General features: G+C 45.9%; 1 protein-coding gene across 1 annotated transcript in view; it reads right to left on the bottom strand.

Moving 5' to 3' along the window:
- Positions 1 to 17077, bottom strand: part of dync2h1 (dynein cytoplasmic 2 heavy chain 1) — a 123371-nt gene that overhangs the window by 84290 nt on the left and 22004 nt on the right. Inside the window, 17 exon segments of the mRNA XM_030380788.1 lie at positions 693 to 837; positions 1359 to 1510; positions 2091 to 2337; positions 3631 to 3890; positions 4240 to 4395; positions 4753 to 4882; positions 5276 to 5483; positions 6585 to 6717; positions 7002 to 7133; positions 7481 to 7680; positions 9577 to 9692; positions 9959 to 10182; positions 10809 to 10991; positions 12133 to 12315; positions 13574 to 13779; positions 16435 to 16585; positions 16916 to 17029. Of these exon segments, the coding sequence (XP_030236648.1) occupies positions 693 to 837; positions 1359 to 1510; positions 2091 to 2337; positions 3631 to 3890; positions 4240 to 4395; positions 4753 to 4882; positions 5276 to 5483; positions 6585 to 6717; positions 7002 to 7133; positions 7481 to 7680; positions 9577 to 9692; positions 9959 to 10182; positions 10809 to 10991; positions 12133 to 12315; positions 13574 to 13779; positions 16435 to 16585; positions 16916 to 17029 (2940 nt within the window).

Below are 17077 nucleotides of genomic sequence, written 5' to 3'. Positions count from 1 at the left end.
TAACACCATTACATAAGACTATGCCATCTACTTTTCTTAACACAAAAAGTATCGCCAAATATGAACATGTGTCAATTGCTAAAAGAGTGCAACATGGGTGAGATTAGACGGTGTACCTCGTATCGTACTCAACCACATGCTCTTCTCTGAACCTAAAGCCACATGGCATCATTAAACATGTGTTTTCCGTGTTCCCTCAACGGCCAACAGCCTCTACCTCAGGCCCATAATAGGTTGCTCCTGCTTAGCAGCCCCTCAACACCAGCTGTTGCTGCCGGTGTTTCTCCCCGATGCCAGGGACTCGCAGGAATCCCACACGGGGCCCTATTGCCTCTGGTGCGACCATAGAGCTTAGGTTACACCGTGCGCTACAATGGGGTACAATGCTGCGTTTATGGCTGCTGTAACACCTGGTAGCACATCTCTATCTCCACCCCTCTCATCCAGAGCCCTGCGAGCGGAGATGCCAGTGCCAGTGGCTGCATGCCATGTGTGCCGTGAAAGGCTTTGGGGTTTGGGGTTGTGGGTTGTGGGTGGGGGTGGGGGGGATGGTTCTGCCACAGGCATTACCCCCAACGGATGGTATCGCCTTAGAGACAATAGCAGGCTCCGCTACGCAACAAAACCAAAGCGGGGGCGGGGGAGAACGCTCTGGCGCCCTGTCATTCTGGATCTGGGCGCTGGCCTCCTACCTGTTCGTACACCTGCACCAGAGAGCCGGCCAGCTGGTGGGCTTTGCCGGCGTTGGCCCAGGCCGCCTGGCTGCCCAGGCTGTGCTGCAGCACGGGTTGCAGGTACGCAGAGTAGATGATCTGCAGCTGCTCCCGCTCCGGGTAACTGGTCAGCACAAACGACCACGCAAGCCCCAGGATTTAGAAAGAGAAGGGGAAAGGGATTCAGAGGTTGCTTTGTGTGTTATCGTTTATGCATTGTGCGTCATTCCTCTTGGATGTTTAGTATGCTACAAAAAATGATGCATAGTGAGTAAGAATGAAAAATAGTAGTAGAGTAGACAGAAGAAGGGAAGATGGGATGAAAGCATTGCGTTTGTGTGGAGGAGGGGTTCCAAACAGTAGAACCACAATGAAAAAGACACAGCTTTCATTGTAGTAATGCAAGTAATGCAAGTCATATATATAAAAATTAGGTGAGGACAGCATAATAGATACTGATTAAGAGACACACGTATGCCTCACACAGCACAAAGAAAAGGACAGCATTAAGAGATAATGATAAAGAGACACGCGTATAATTCATACAGCACAAAGAATAGGATAGATACAGTTTAAGAGACACACGTATGCCTCATGCAGGGCATGGAAGGAATTGCAAGCGGGATCCTTCTTGGTTAGACTCACTCTATGGTGCAGATGCGCACTATGGAGGAGAAGCGCGGGGTGAGTGTGTGTCTCCCCACAGCGCCCCCTGTGGACATAGAGGCCACGATCTGGATGTTCTCCAGCCCCACCCACTCCAGGTTGTCGTCATAGAAACCTTGATATGTCAACACCTGAACAAGAGACACAAGAGGCAAATCTCAAAGTAATTAAAGAGTAAGAGGATTTAATACTTGCCCCTCACTTTTATAACAAGACTGAAGACTTATGTTTGCTTTAGCTTTCAGTTAAATCTTAAATACACTGCACTTTCTACAATGCATTTTTTAACTTTGCCTTTGTTTTCTATTATTAATCCATTCTATTTTATAATTCTATTTTATTGTAGGCCTATGTGAAGCACTTAGTGTATGAAAAGTCTTCCTTGTGTATGAAAAGTGCTCTTTAAATAAAAGGTGCCTTGCCTAAGTAAATTGCACATTATGTGAGGTTCTGTGCCACATGTGAACAAACAATGTGAAGTAAACAATGTCAATAAAAAAATTGAATTGAATTAAAAAGGGATTGTTATTTGCGATTACATTGAAGAGCCCACGGATTGAGTTCATACTGAGGACACATCCGTTAAGTGTCACACAGATCTCCATTTTTTTGATGCTTCACCTGCTTCAATTTTGCTTCAAGAGATGCTTCAATTTTACCCATGTTACTTTTGTATTTCACACTGCAGCCCATTTCAACCACCCCGCCCACCTGCTGCAGGAAGGCGATGAGGTTGCTGGTGCCCCACTTGTCGGGCTTGGGCAGGTTGATGTCCTTGAGGTAGAGCACCAGGCTCTCACAGTCCTTGGGCCTGTAGGCGCGGCCCGTGTTGGAGCTGAGCAGCAGGCACGTCTGGCTGAGCTTCTGCAGCACGTGGCGCGACGAGGTCTGGGCGCTGCAGTGCACCACCGCCACCTGGGTGGAGCGCAGGGTGGAGAAGGCATGGCGCAGTAGCATGCTGGAGAGAGGGGGCACATGGGGGAGCAATGAAGAGGAGGTGGAGGAGATGGAGGAGGACCGAAAGAGAAACCAGATTGTTACAAGCCCAAACAGGCAGACCTATTAATGAATGGGATAGAATTATCGTCACTAGAGTCGTATGGTAGGGTTCTAAGAAAATTGCGCAGGGTTTGAGGACATTCAAAAAGTTCATGTTGTTTCACCAAGTATTATAAAAGGTAACCGGTAACCGAAATAAAACCGAATAACTGAAATGAGACAAAAACCTTAACCGTACCTAACTCCTTAGAAGGGGGGGAAATGTTTCAAGACAAATACATTAACCTTTCAGAAAACTGCCATTTGTAAGTGTATAAGCATATCATTGTGTACATGTGTACATTTTTGGTGTGTCTTCATGCGTGTACGTTAATCGCACACACACAAAGACTATCCTCTACCCACCTCAACAAGCACACCCTTATAAATTCATTAGAACAACTACTGTTGAGTCAAAACATTTCTCTCGGTGTGTGTGGGCTTAGCTCAGGAGGTAGAGCAGTTGACTTGTACCCAAAAGGCTAGTTCGATCCCCAGCTCCTCCTAGACAAGACACTTAACCCTAACTGTGTGTTCCTGTTCGAGATCCATGACCTCAGCTGCGCCTCCCCAGCGACAATATCCCGCATGGGCATGATCTTCCTCAGGTCAGGAACGTACACGTGTGTGTGTGTGTGTGTGTGTGTGTGTGTGTGTGTGTGTGTGTGTGTGTGTGTGTGTGTGTGTGTGTGTGTGTGTGTGTGTGTGTGTGTGTGTGTGTGTGTGTGTGGTTCACTATGATTTCTGTGAGGTAGTCCAAGGACGATCAACTGAAAACAAAAATATGTTTTTGTGTGAATCACTTTGACCCGTCCACCTCGTCTGAGAGCGTGTGTATGTGTGTGTGCAACAGAATACGCCTAAAGAGGCCATGTCATGAGAGATACAGAGCGGGAGAAAGAGAGCAAACAGACAGCAAGAGATCAATAAGCAGACAAAGTATGTATGTTATAAGTCCTAGCACTTCAAATAATGCTTATAGTGCTCGGTGCTTGTTTCTATGAACATCCTTACTGTACCGACAGCAATATATTGACGTTTCTCCTTCTGACAAATGTACGTAAATGTAAGTCGCTTTGGTAAAGAGCGTCTGCTAAATGCCCTTAATGTACACAAAGAGAGTGAAAGAAACCGATAAGAGAGTGAGAGAGAATAGCAGTTGAGTTGGGGCGTTGGATGCGTCTCTGTGGCGGTTGCTGGGGTTCCCCCTCACCCTTTCCCACAGCCCTCGGGGCCCACCACCATGAAGGGCTGCCTGTGGGGGGGCGTGAGCCACTGGTAGAAGCACTGCAGGCCGCGCTGTGCGTCCGCCGTCCGGATGACCGGCAGCGTGTGCGGCTGGGACAGCTGCTCCAGGCAGAGCCCCTCGGGCCGCTGCAGGGTGTAGGCGGCCAGGCGGCCCGTGTCCGGGTCGTAGTAGGTGTCCAGGGGCTTCTTGTGGTCCGGAGGGTCCTCTCGGGCCCAGCCCAGCAGCTGCAGAGCACACGCATCGCCACACACACTCAGTCACATGTGGCGGCAGGATGGAATCCGATGTCAAACTTGACATCTAGAGTCCACTTGCTAAAAGTCCACTTGGCAAGCAATATTTCCGTCATAAGAGGAAAAACATGCAATATTCATATTGTACACAGACTAAAGCAACCTATGGTGATTTTGGATCCATGTCGTTGGTTTGGCATCTCGCGGAAGGATGCCTATGGATTAGCAGTTAACATTGGGGTTCAAACCAGCAGCAGGAAGTCCAATACCCAGGCAAAAAGAGCTACCTGCCCTGGGAGCTAGGTTGTTTCTATCCACACAAGGACTTTTTGTGCCTCACCTCCTTGGCAAACTCCTTCCGCGTTTTGAGGAGGAGGTTCCCGCCCAGGCCTCTGAGCAGTCCCACGATGAACTGCCCCCTCTCGGCCGCCGCGCTGAGGTGGGAGAGGCCGTTCAACACGGTGCCCACCAGACTGGTCTCCACCACAAACTCATTCTGACCGGGGGGCCGGAGGAAGAGAGGCAGGAGGGGGCACACGGTGGTGAGTGACAGAAGTCAAATGGCCTTGAAAATGTACATTTCAAATTGAAATTTAAAATCATTTCAAATATAAATGTATTTCCAAATGTATGTCTAATTGCAAACTAACATTTAATATCAAACTAACATTATATCAAACTAATGTTTTATTTCAAATTAAAATTTAATTTCAAACATCTGATTCATTTTCAAATTCAACATTTTAATGAGAATATAATTTCAGTAAAATAATGCATCAGTATAACAACATTTGAGGTAAAATTCACTATCCATTATTCCAATTGAACCTTCACTAAGTAAAGTAGTGCTCACCTGTTTGAGCACCCAGTCCAAGGCACGGTGGAAGTAGTCGCCGAGCCAGTTCTCCAGGTTGGCCCGGCACTCCTGGGGCTGTCCGCTCAGCCAGGACTTCACCAGGGCCCCCACATCTGTGTCCTCATCACTAGTGGGGACCAGTCAGAGAGAGGTCAGAGGACGCAGTCGATGGAGGGGAGAGAGATACACACACATACATAGAAACATAAACAGAGATATACACATATACACAAGCTGAAACAAAGATAAACATCCCCCCCCCCCCCCCCCACACTCCTGACACACACACTCAATCACTCACACAGACATCTGTAAACATACACATACTCCCGAACACACATACATCTGAACCATAGACAGACTCCTACAAACGGAACTATGAAGGCATTATTGTAACACACACACACACACACACACACACACACACACACACACACACACACACACACACACACACACACACACACACACACACACACACACACACACACACACACACACACACACACACGTTCCTGACCTGAGGAAGATCATGCCCATGCGGGATATTGTCGCTGGGGAGGCGCAGCTGAGGTCATGGGTCTCGAACAGGAAGTTGACGTTGGGTCCGAACTGGATGCGCTCGCCGCTGGGCATGGTCAGCAGCCGGTTGTCGTCCAGCACGGAGTTCAGGCTCTCGATCCACTCAGGGTCTATGTCTCCGTCGCACACGATCCACGAGCTCACCTCTGGGGACCACAGACAAGCAGAGGAACCACTGAACACAACAGTATAGATCTGTCCCGGGGTCAGATGGATGGATGACTGCGACTGAACAAAACAAATGAACGCATGGATGGAGGAGTAAAGAGATGAAAACATCAATAAAAATTTGTGCACGGGGGGATAAATGAATACATGCATGAATACATTAGGGGTGCAACGGATCACAAAGCTCACGGTTCGGATCGGGTCACGGTTTTTGAGTCACGGGTCGGATCATTTTCGGATCAACAACAACAATAAAGATAACAAGACAAATGTGACTTTAAATAAAATCTTTTAACTGTGTGAAAAGAAAATAAAGTGAAAAATTAGGTAATAATCCTGCTTCCTTTAAGCATGGTCAATATTTAAAAAAATTGCAATTTGAGGCATTATTCCTTCTTCTTTTTAACATGGATAGGATAGTAAATAATCCCTAACCCTGGATTTACAATTCAGGATGTCTGCATTGCCTGGGGAGTTTAGAGTCTACACTCTCCCAAGGCAATGCAGACAACCTTATCTTCTTATTTTTAGTTTGGTAGCGAAATACAGTTTCTGTGGCGTTTTATTTGGCATTTTGTAAATCCATTGATTTCGGTTGGGAGACTCATGCTCATTGCAAGGGGGGTTGGTTGTAGTCTTTTCGCTCGGTTCTAGCCCTACTGTTGATACGCGAAAAGACTACAACCAAACCTAAAGACGTCCGGTTCCGGTTCCGGTTTACGTTTCAATGGGATTTACGGAACGCCAAATAAAACACAACAGAAACTGTATTTCGCTACGATACTTGATGATGTTGTTAATACCGGAATTGTCCTCTAAACATGCGCTGATCACGTCAACGCACAACATTTTTTTTTAATCAGCCGATCCGCGGATCACTTGCGTCCCGAACCGTGATGGTTGATCCGTACGGATCACGGGAAACCCGTGAACCGTTGCACCACTAGAATACATAGATGAATGTTTGGACAGATGTATGGAATAAACAAAGTCATTCATTCACACATTCATTGAGACTTTTCTTCCATATTTTGAACCAGGTGTGGTACTTTAAAAAGGGGGTTGTGGGTTGGGGTTACCCTGTGGTTCCCGGACCACCTTCCGGGCACTGTGAGTGAGCACCCCGTCGGCCCACTCCCTGGTGTCCATGTCTATGTGTCCCAGCAGATGCTGTCTGGCCATGGCCTTGGGGTTCATGGTGTACTGCTTCACCTGCATGGGGGTTCACCAGAGAGGTTCAAAGTTAATTTATAGAGAAAAAAAACGTTTCTCAAAGAGTCCTTCTGTTCCTCAGTTGGTGCGTGACTGGCATCACAAAATATGCATCTAGAACTCCATGCATTATCTGAGAATTAACACATCAATATCATGTCTAAAGCTTTATATAAATCCCAACAATCACCAGCCCCACCACAACAGATAGATAGCTGAACACAAACAGTGTCCAGCATAGAGCCTGTGAGGGGGAGCCTGTGCCGGCGCCGGGGCCCACGTACCACTTTTCCCGTCTTGCCGAGCGCGGCCCTGAGCATCCTCCAGAGGGTGGACTTGCCCGCTCCGCTGGGCCCCACCACCACCACCCCCATCCGCTGTCTCAGCTGCTCCTGCAGCTCCAGGGCCTTCTTCACCTGCAGGGGGAAGACAGCTCCAACACTCAGGGCCATCTGGTGCTCTACCTCGTAACCCTTCACATATTATGAGCTGGATTTGTTGCAGCATAATAAAAGGCGTGTTATTGGTTGGTGGCTATGTTTGAGGACTATAATCATGTTCTCGTGAACCTGTCTGTGATATTCATGGACGGGTGGATCCATGTCTGCAAATCCTGCTTTATTAGAAGAAGGGACGTGCTAATGTTCATGCCACGCCTGCACACACGCACGCAGTCACACACTCAGGCACGCGCGCAGGCAGCACGCATGCCGGTACCCAGGCACGTAGGCAAGCACGCACGCACGCACACACACACACGCACCTGGCTGGGGATGAGCTCCAGTCGGGCCTCGCTGTAGGCTTGCTCCAGCGCGCGTGTGAGGATCTGGTCCTCCACGTCCGTGAAGCTCACCCCGGGGAAGACGTCCTTGACCAGCGCGTCAAAGCGGAAGCTGTCGGCAAACGTCAGCTTGGACATGGTGTTGAGCCTCAGAGCCTGCACAACCAGACCGCTTTCCTGGACTAGAGAGGGAGAGAGAGAGGGTGAGTGAGTGGGTGAGGGCAGATAGGGCTATATAGGTAGGTAAGATGTTTATGGTTAGTGCCCAAGACGCATTCACTTCGTGAAAATGCAAAAAATAAAAATATCTAAATTGAAATTCGATATAATTTATGCATTCTTCAGAATCACAGTTTAAGTTTCATATCGGCTACGTTTACGTTGACACTTGGGCGGTTTTTTCCACCCTATCGGGCTACATTTTGAAGACGTTCAGGCAGTGTTGCCAGATTGGGCGTTTTTTCCCACCCTATTGGGCTACTTTTAATCATGCACCGGCAACTCTATTCTTTTAAAGAGAATACCATAACAACCATTACTACTACTACCATTAGCAGAGACGTGCGATGAGGTCCGTGGCCGGTGAGGCACTGACTTTTTCAGTCAGATTTAGAAATATATGAACCCAATTGTTATATAGTAGAAAAGGCGATTTCTCGTAGCACAGCCAGACAGCCAGTCTTTTCGGCGGTACCACTCGGTTTGAAAAGACCGCGTTACTTTCTGTCCTGTTGTTTGAAGCAACCCGTTAAGCTCCGGCATTGGTCTTCCTCCATCATTTATTACCTCTTTTTTGGTTGAAAGTCCAGTTTTGAGAAAGCTTGGCTATTGAATCGTTATCTTCCATGTTTGCAGTCAGAAATGTTTTTTTTTTAAATAAACAAACTGATGTAGTGCACTTGACTGCTTAAAAGAAGTTAACGGAAGCATCCTGAAGGGCTCCCTTCTACGCCCCCCTCAGTGAGGCAGAGTAATGAAATGATGAGGCAGCCAGTACGGCTGCATCATTTCATGCTTTTTCAATGCGGTTTTGTGTCAGATCAGCATATTTAGTCCTGCTGCAAGGCTAAATATGTTATACACATACATCAAATACATTAACTAGTTTAAGTATAAGTGTCTACAAACATTGGTGACAACGGTGAAATAACAACTGGGTTGAGCGCATGCGCTCTGAGGGATTTCTGCATTCTCGGTGAGTCAGCACTGCTCGCTGCCTCACCCAACATTACATTGGTGACAATGGTGAAATAGCAAACTGGGTGAGCGCATGCGCTCTGAGGGATATCTCAATTCTCGGTGAGGCAGCACTGCTCGCTGCCTCAGCCGGCCTCAGCTTTTTTATTTTTTTTTTATCATATTGAATGATATCTAAAGAAAAGGTTAACTACAAAACAAATTTGGCACGAAAATTAAACAAATTAAATTAAACAGCACAGGTTTAAGCTTCTGAAATTGTATTCAATATAAAGCTGTGTAATACAAGAGGCCTATTCCCCAGGAGCTATGCGGTGAAAGTGAACTTGTGCAATCGTTACGGCCAGGCTCCAGGTGTTGACTGCTGTTATAAATGTGCTAATTACCAAAAGCTTGTCATGATTTAATGGGCGTTCAATACTCTGTGCTCCTCTCCAAAGATGGCACAAAGGGCCAGAGGCACAATTCTATCATTTATTTTAAGCACTGAGAGAATGACACACAGCACGACAGACAGACACACAGCACGACAGACAGACACACAGACACACAGACAGAGAGAGTGCTGGTGTGAGTAAAAGCAATAGGGATGAAAGCAAAATATGGGTAATGTGTCTCTTATTCGAGAGAAGTGATTTCTTAAGTTTCCATTGTTCCGCGATAGCTTTCTGATCTCTTTCTCTGTTTCGGTTTGAGCACAAAGGTTTTGATGAACCACAGTTTCTCAGTTATTTTATTGAAATTTGCTTAACGGGGAACCGTGCTCGGAATGCATTTATTGAAACTCGTAGGTGGAAATTCCCATGCTAAAAGGTCTCTGACCACAATCTTCAGCATTGTACATTTCTACCACCAGTACACTAAAGCATTGTGGTTCTTACTCTGGTCCTTGTCCTGGCTCTTCCTCTGTTGCTGGAGCAGGCTGCCACAGCCCTTGAGCACCGTCTTCAAGGCGCGCAAACCCCAGTCGTAGTGCTGCTGCGGAGTCAACAGCTCCCTGGAGAGAGACACCCACAACCACAAAAATACACAAAGCAACTCATAAGGTGATTATAATGGTCCCGCTTAAGGTTGGGGGATGCGGTTGAATAGGTTTGTAGAGAAGGCGTGGAATCGCAATGTGATGGACATCACATGTTTGACTCTTTTAAAACCACTGTGTGTTTATTTCGCAGGCAAAAAAGAGAAAAAGGTCAAATAAAATACAAATCTAATACGAATAATGCACACATTGCAGACATTCCTTTCCCCAACGTGTCCTACCTGGCGAGGTTGAAGATAGCGACCAGCTTGCGCCCCAGCATCTCTCCGTCCCGGAAGCCCTCCGAGTAGAGGATGACCTCGGCGATGAGCTCGTTGTCGGGTCGGGTCATGGCCACGGGCCGGAACAGTTGCTTCAGGTTGTCTGGAAGCTTCTGCCTCCCACCGTAGCCCTTCCCCGCTGGGTTCAGGGTGATGAACACCCCGGAGTTAGGGTCAAGCTCCACCTAACATGAGAAACACACATACGTGAAATGTGAAGCGTTGGAAGAGTAGTGTCTAGTGGTGGTGTTGTATGGTTCCAAGCCGAACGGCGCTGGGTTGGGATCCATGCCCAAAGCCGAGCTAAAAATCCTTGAGCAAGATGCCTAGCCCATCTAATAACCTTCTTCTGATTCACTGTGGGTTGCTTTGATAAAGCTTATGGGTTAATTATATTAATTCATGGTAGAGGAAGCACAAATGCTCCACTGAGGTGAATTGTGTGTGCATGCATGTGTGCGTGCGTGCACCATCATTTGTGTCCGCCTAATTTCAAGCGATAGTAATTAGCCGACAATTAATTTGTTACATAAATCACCGACTATTGGATCAGTTCATAAGGTAAATGAGCAAACCAGGAGACAGACGATTACCTGGTAGAGCAACGAAGATGATAATTTATGTACCGCTAATCTAGCATAGTCATGCATGTTAAGATATTGCTAATGACAAGTCATGAATTAAAGCCACATTTTCCACACGGGTAAACCAAAGAAAGTATGACGATGACTTATTGGCTCTTTGGCCTAACGTAAGCATGTTAGAGCAGTCCAGAACAGTGTGAGCGTGTACAGAATGTACCCAGACAGACCTCTTTGCCCAGCAGCTCGCAGGTGTTCTTCTGGTGTTTGAGGCAGTCCTGGATGGCCTGGATCTGCATGGACACGGCCGAGAGCACCGCCTCCTCCAGGCGGTTGAACTCATCAAAGCAGCCCCAAGCTCCACACTTCACCAGGCCCACGAAGATGCGACCCATGGACTTCACGTCAATGCCCTGGTGGACAGACAGACGCACAGCACCATCATTGATTCAGGCTTTTATTTATTCAACCCTTATTTGACTTGGACGTCCCTTGAGATTTTCATCAATTTTTTCGAGGGAGACTCAACCCGGCAAGACATTACCCGAGTACAAAATTATAGAATAGAGCTTGTCAAAACAGAAAAGGTGCAATTAAAGATGATGGAGCTCGAACAAAGGCTGCTTTTCCGATTTTGGGGATGGAATAAGTTCGCAGGCACTGATTTAAAATCGGAGCAAAGGGATAAGTAATACGAGCTGCAAGCCTTAAAAGATAAGAATCCTGGATGTCAGGTCCAGACAACTTTTTCAGATCGATAGCTTTTAAAGCTTTAAAGATCTCCACACTAGAAATAGGTTAAAACAAAAGGATCCCTAGAGCTCAGAGACCATGATGAAATTGTGCAAACTAGCATTGTTCAAAAATGCTAGCAACATTACTTTAACATGTTTAAAATAATTGGCTAATTCTAGCTCACTGGTGCAATTGAAAATGTAAGAATATCGTATCAATTGCCTCCTAAACCTTGGTGCGTTGACTTTGTTTTCATTCACAATTAATCATGTTGAAATGACTTTAATCCTTATGATGATGAGTTCAAGGATTTCCTGTGTCATACATGACTGACTCACTAGCTGCGTATCCATCTAAAAGGTGATGCGAATCTTTAGAAAGTTCGCAAAAAAGTAATTCGAATTAGGTGCGTTTCCATCAAGTGGTTGGAGCGGAATAGGGTGATGACGTTACACGTTGATGTCGGCAGGGTTGCTATGGCCGGTCGTTATGCGGAAATCGGAAAGACTGTCAGTCCTGTGTGTTCAAAGTTCGCTACGTCACAGCTGTTTCGAAAAGTGTGTTTCCATCTCCCATTTTGCGAATTTACTCTCTTTCGCATTTCTCAAAAACCACCTCAAGCGAGCGGATAAACCTTTTTGCGAATTAGAGGATTTTTATGCAAGTGTTGGTGTTTCCATCACCGTTTACCGATTCGATACTTCAAAGTTTGCATAAAATCAGGGGGATGGAAACGCACCTACTGTTGCTTTCTAGTGGCCGACAAAAAAAGGAATTACCCAGATAAAAAGGAATTACCCCGGTTTACGTTATCAATACCTCGTCGCAGTTAAACACCAGCACCTGCCGTCCAAACAGCCCCCCCAGGGCTTTGACCGACTCAGTCTTCCCCGTGCCGGCCGGCCCGTAGGGGTTACCCCCCAGACCCATCTCCATGGCCTGGGTCAGCGTCAGGTAGCACTTGTCTGTCAGCGGGGTGTGCACCAGCTTGGCAGCATTCCCCTTGGGAAGCAGAGACACAGGAGAAGGTCGACATCACTTCACATCATCACCAAACATGACTGTTTACCAAAATGTATTTATGTACAGTATGTACAGTAAATATGCACACACACACAACAATTATTCGCCGAAGGCAAAGTGAATAGTCCCTAATAGTCCCTAATCGTGTATTGTATATTAATTAGTGCTGTCAAGCGATTAAAATATTTAAAGGCCGTGTTGCAGGGTTTATTTTCCAATGAATATGTGCAATTTGCTTGTTGGTAATAAAGATTTAAACTGCTATTTATTGTATTTAATGTTGTTAGATATCACAAAACGGAATGTAACACGAAAAAGTAGGTAATATTTTAGCAGTTTGCTATTGATTCTCATTTCCCCAAGAATGCATTGCATGACGTCACGTTGGGGAGACACATTGAGACCCTTGAGAGTAGAGACTAGTAAGAGAGTGTTCAGCAGATTATACAGATACATAGATAAACACGTAGATATTATATATAGTTAGTATATGCTACTCGTGAGTCGTGAACCACCTAAAATGGCGCAATTTGATTAGTTCGCTATCTCGGGCACGCGCACGCACGCGCGATGGCGGAGTGTCAATCGGGAAGAGTCGGGAGAACTCCCGGTGGGCCCTTAACGTTTTGGGGCTGTCGGGCTGATTACTGCGCGATAACAATATTGCGTTTATAAAAGTTCCTTGCAGCGCCGTCCGGCAGCCTGAGCTGTGCGCCCGCAACCTCTCACTCACTCAACAAAACAGCCGCAACAACTGTCAACGTCGCAAACAAGTCAATTTTGTCTAGAGGTAACTGGGCGGCCCCTTCCAAAGTGGTACAGTCCAGGTGGGCCTTGAACTGCAATTGGTCAGAAAGACGTAAAAAGCTAATGACAACATTGAACTCTCGTGCAGGCTCGAACAGAGTGACACACAAACACTCACACACTTTAAGGAGTTTTTCACCCTCTCCGTATCCGTGCTTGCCCCAACAAGTTTGTGCGGCGTGCTTGTTTTTTTGTTTCCGGTGTAGCTAGATCCGGTATGGTGTTATAGTTTTTCTAAAGTGACTTCTAAAGTTGTTGCTAGACAGCAGGTGAAAAAACTACAACGTTTGCCAAGCCAAAAGACCATTAATCGCACGATAAAAAATTAACGCCGAATCGTGTATTATTTACTGCCGAAGTCAACCACATGTTTAACTATCATTCATTATAAGAATGTGGGTGGTGTTATAGGAATGGACTGCTCACTCACCTGATACTCATAGGTGTATTGGAAGTGGGCGTGGACCATGTGAATGCGGCAACACTGGTCAGATCCCATGGAGAAGCGAAGCTGCTTCCTCCATGACCAGTCGTCAGGGCTGCAGACCCCAGCCTGGTTCAGCTGCCTCACCACGCTGATGTTGTGGATGATGTCCAGGATCAGGGCCTTGAGCTTCAGCTGGAGGACACCTGTCTCTGCATTGACACACACACACACACACACACACACACACACACACACACACACACACACACACACACACACACACACACACACACACACACACACACACACACACACACACACACACACACACACACTTCTTTTTAGGACATGTTGGCCAGCGAAATATTTGATTTAATATTAGAGCATGATCATGGGAAAGTACAGGCAGCAAAGATACCAATGATACATTCAGTCAGACAATGGGTGAACAAGATTCTTATAGGGTAACGTTTGCATTGTGGGTAGGGAATACACAGGTAACAAAGGTAAGTGGGAGTGACTATCGTGGAGAGTTTAGGATTGGCGGGAGAGGCCAAGTTAACTGCAATAAACTATGGGGGATGTGGACATGTCTGCAAGTCTGCAAGCAAAGCTGCTAGACAGTTAAAGGAATCTACAAAACAATGAAGTTAGTCGATTTGCATGGCCTTAGTGGCTCCAGAGGGAATGCAATTGTGAACTTAACCTCTCTCAGTTAGAGAGAGGAAGAGATGTTTCTTAAGATAACGGGAGAATGTATACAATTCCTTTTAATGTGATTAGTAATTATGTATATAAGATTGATATAATTTGTATATAATTGTGTATTATAGTTATGATTGATATTTCCAGGACACAGACACACACACACGCACACACACACACACACACGTATAGCTTTTAATGATTGTGTTAAGCTTTTAATGATTGTCCTTTTAATGTTTTTACATGTGATTTATTTTCTTTGTATATCTGACTTCGAATGGCCTAGGGATGTTGACCGTTGACCGTTTGACCGATGGTTGACCGTAAATACGTTGGTTAACGGATCAATCTTGTCGCTTGTCGGTTAAGTGTGGTCAGTGTGGACTGTGGAGTGTGCGTTGGTTTCACTTCACACAAAAAGATTATCAGATGAGGTGACTTACTGGAGGTTGGACGGTTTCCAGTAAGCATTCCACGTGTTTCAATTTTAACATAGGAAGTGCCGCGGTTAGAGCCACTGCCTCTCACGCGGAAAGTGTGTGTGTGTGTGTGTGTCGGAGGCAGAACAGGAGAGAGATAAGCAAACTGCACACCAAATATATTAAGGCCTGTTTTATGTACCAGTTGATCTTCCTTGCAATACCACTCAGAAAATCAAAGTGAATCACTCTCACACACACACACACACACACACACACACACACACACACACACACACACACACACACACACACACACACACACACACACACACACACACACACACACACACACACACACACACACACACACACGGCTCGATTTGTTACAATGCATTCCTTATGAATTATAGAATAATTATAATTGGCCTGTCAGTGATGGCTAATAAATTCTCTCTTAAAACTTTACAATGAAGCCTATGAAAACGAAATAATTGCATGTGTTCTTGTGTCACTTGTGGTCACAAATCGCCAATCACATAGAGTAGAGATCTCAACTGTGTGCTTTGTTGTAATTCATTTTATATATAATTAAATAATGAACTAAGTGAATGTCATTGTTGCGACAATTATAAAACAAAAAAAACTACATGTGTGACATAATAATCTGTTCTTTCATGTAATTTTTTAATAGAAGAGGGTAATGTCATTGATGCGAAAGGCTATAATGTATAACGAAGAACATTAAGTGTGCATGTGTTAAATAAATAGCATGAGTTCCCTGCAAAGGAAGTCGCACTCTGGCACCGCAGCCGCTCCAGACTCTGTGATTTGCAGATTTGCAAGTTGTCTGCGTCTCTAGACAGTGGCCCCACTCTGTCTTTTTTTTCTCACTACACTAGACAGACAGACAGACAGACAGACAGACAGACAGACAGACAGACAGACAGACAGACAGACAGACAGACAGACATATACATACACACACTCACATAAACACACACACATATATATTTACCTATTTGGATCAATTAAGAAAAAAATTATCTTTGTGTTGTGGTTCTAGAAGGCCACAAAAACAATTTATCGTTGTCAGTCATCAGTAGCGGTAGCAAAAGGTGACATCATTGGAGGGTGCAGCACATGCTGCTTGGGGATTTCCCACTTTGAGCAACTAATAGCAAGCGGGGTTAAACGTTTTTGCTGGCTGGAGGATTTGGTTTGGTCGCCAAGGGGACACATGCACAAACAAGTTCCTTTGTTTGGGCAAAAAGGTGAGTCAACTCTGAACAGACCCAACCCATGGCTCAACCCATGCACAAGCCACTTTTGGGGTGCAACAGTGAGAGCGCCAGGAGCTTGTAGTTTGTGAGTGAAATAACAACATTTGTGACATTTTCGGCACATTCAAGGAGTTGTGGTTATCGACTTGCGTTGGTGCTAGAAGAATATCTTTATTCTTATCATATAAGACATCAATTTGTGAGAGAATATTCCAAAAGCATTTTTCTGTGTAACTTCAAATTGAATGATACGTGTGACTTTCTAATTCTATTTCTATCTTTTTATTCTACAACTACATTCTCGTTTGCCTTGGTGTGCTATCCACCACATTTGAGGAAGTTTGTAGTGGACAGAAAGCTTCCGTTATGCGGAACTTAGAGTGAATCAGCTAAAACGGAAAAGGCCGAACGCCTGCTGAGACAGCGCAAACACGTACACAACAAACAACCAAAGCACCTGTGCTGCTGGGGTCCTGGGAGCTGGTGTCCACCCTGGTATAATGCTCCAGCTTGGCAGAGAGCTCCAGCTCCAGTCTCTGTAGGCTCTGCTCGCTCAGCGCCTGCTCCACGTCCTCAGTGAACTGGATCTGCTCGGCAAGGCCCAGGATCTGCACACAATACGGCCGTTAAACGGCGAGTCAGTCTGTGACACGTCCATGATCAGCTGCTGTTTATCAGGAAGGAGGAGGGGAACAGATCAATTATGCACGCTTGGACTTCAACTCGTACTATTCAGTACTGTTCCGTCATTTTGTCTTTTGTCCAAAGCCATATGTTTAGATGTATGGCCTTAATGAACAGGGTAGGGTTATGAATCTTGCCCGAGGATGCTTCCATGACACAGAGTTTTGCTGGCGTTTGATTGTAATCAGACTGGTTCAGCCAGACGCAGGAGGTCTCGAAAGACGTGGGGGTCCCTGCGGGTTACCATGGCCTACCTGTGAGGGGTAGCGCGCCGGGTTGACATCCCCCTTCCTCCCTGCTGCGACACACTCAAGAAGCATCTGCTTCAGGGTCTCCTTCATTTCTGCAGACAGCTCACTCAGCCAAACCTTCGCACACACACACACACACACAGTACATACTATAAGCACTAATAC

This window comes from Gadus morhua, chromosome 16, assembly GCF_902167405.1.
Source record: "Gadus morhua chromosome 16, gadMor3.0, whole genome shotgun sequence".
Lineage (NCBI taxonomy): Eukaryota > Metazoa > Chordata > Actinopteri > Gadiformes > Gadidae > Gadus > Gadus morhua.
The sequence above is the reverse complement of the archived record's forward strand: the minus strand, read 5'-3'. Positions and strand labels throughout refer to the sequence as shown.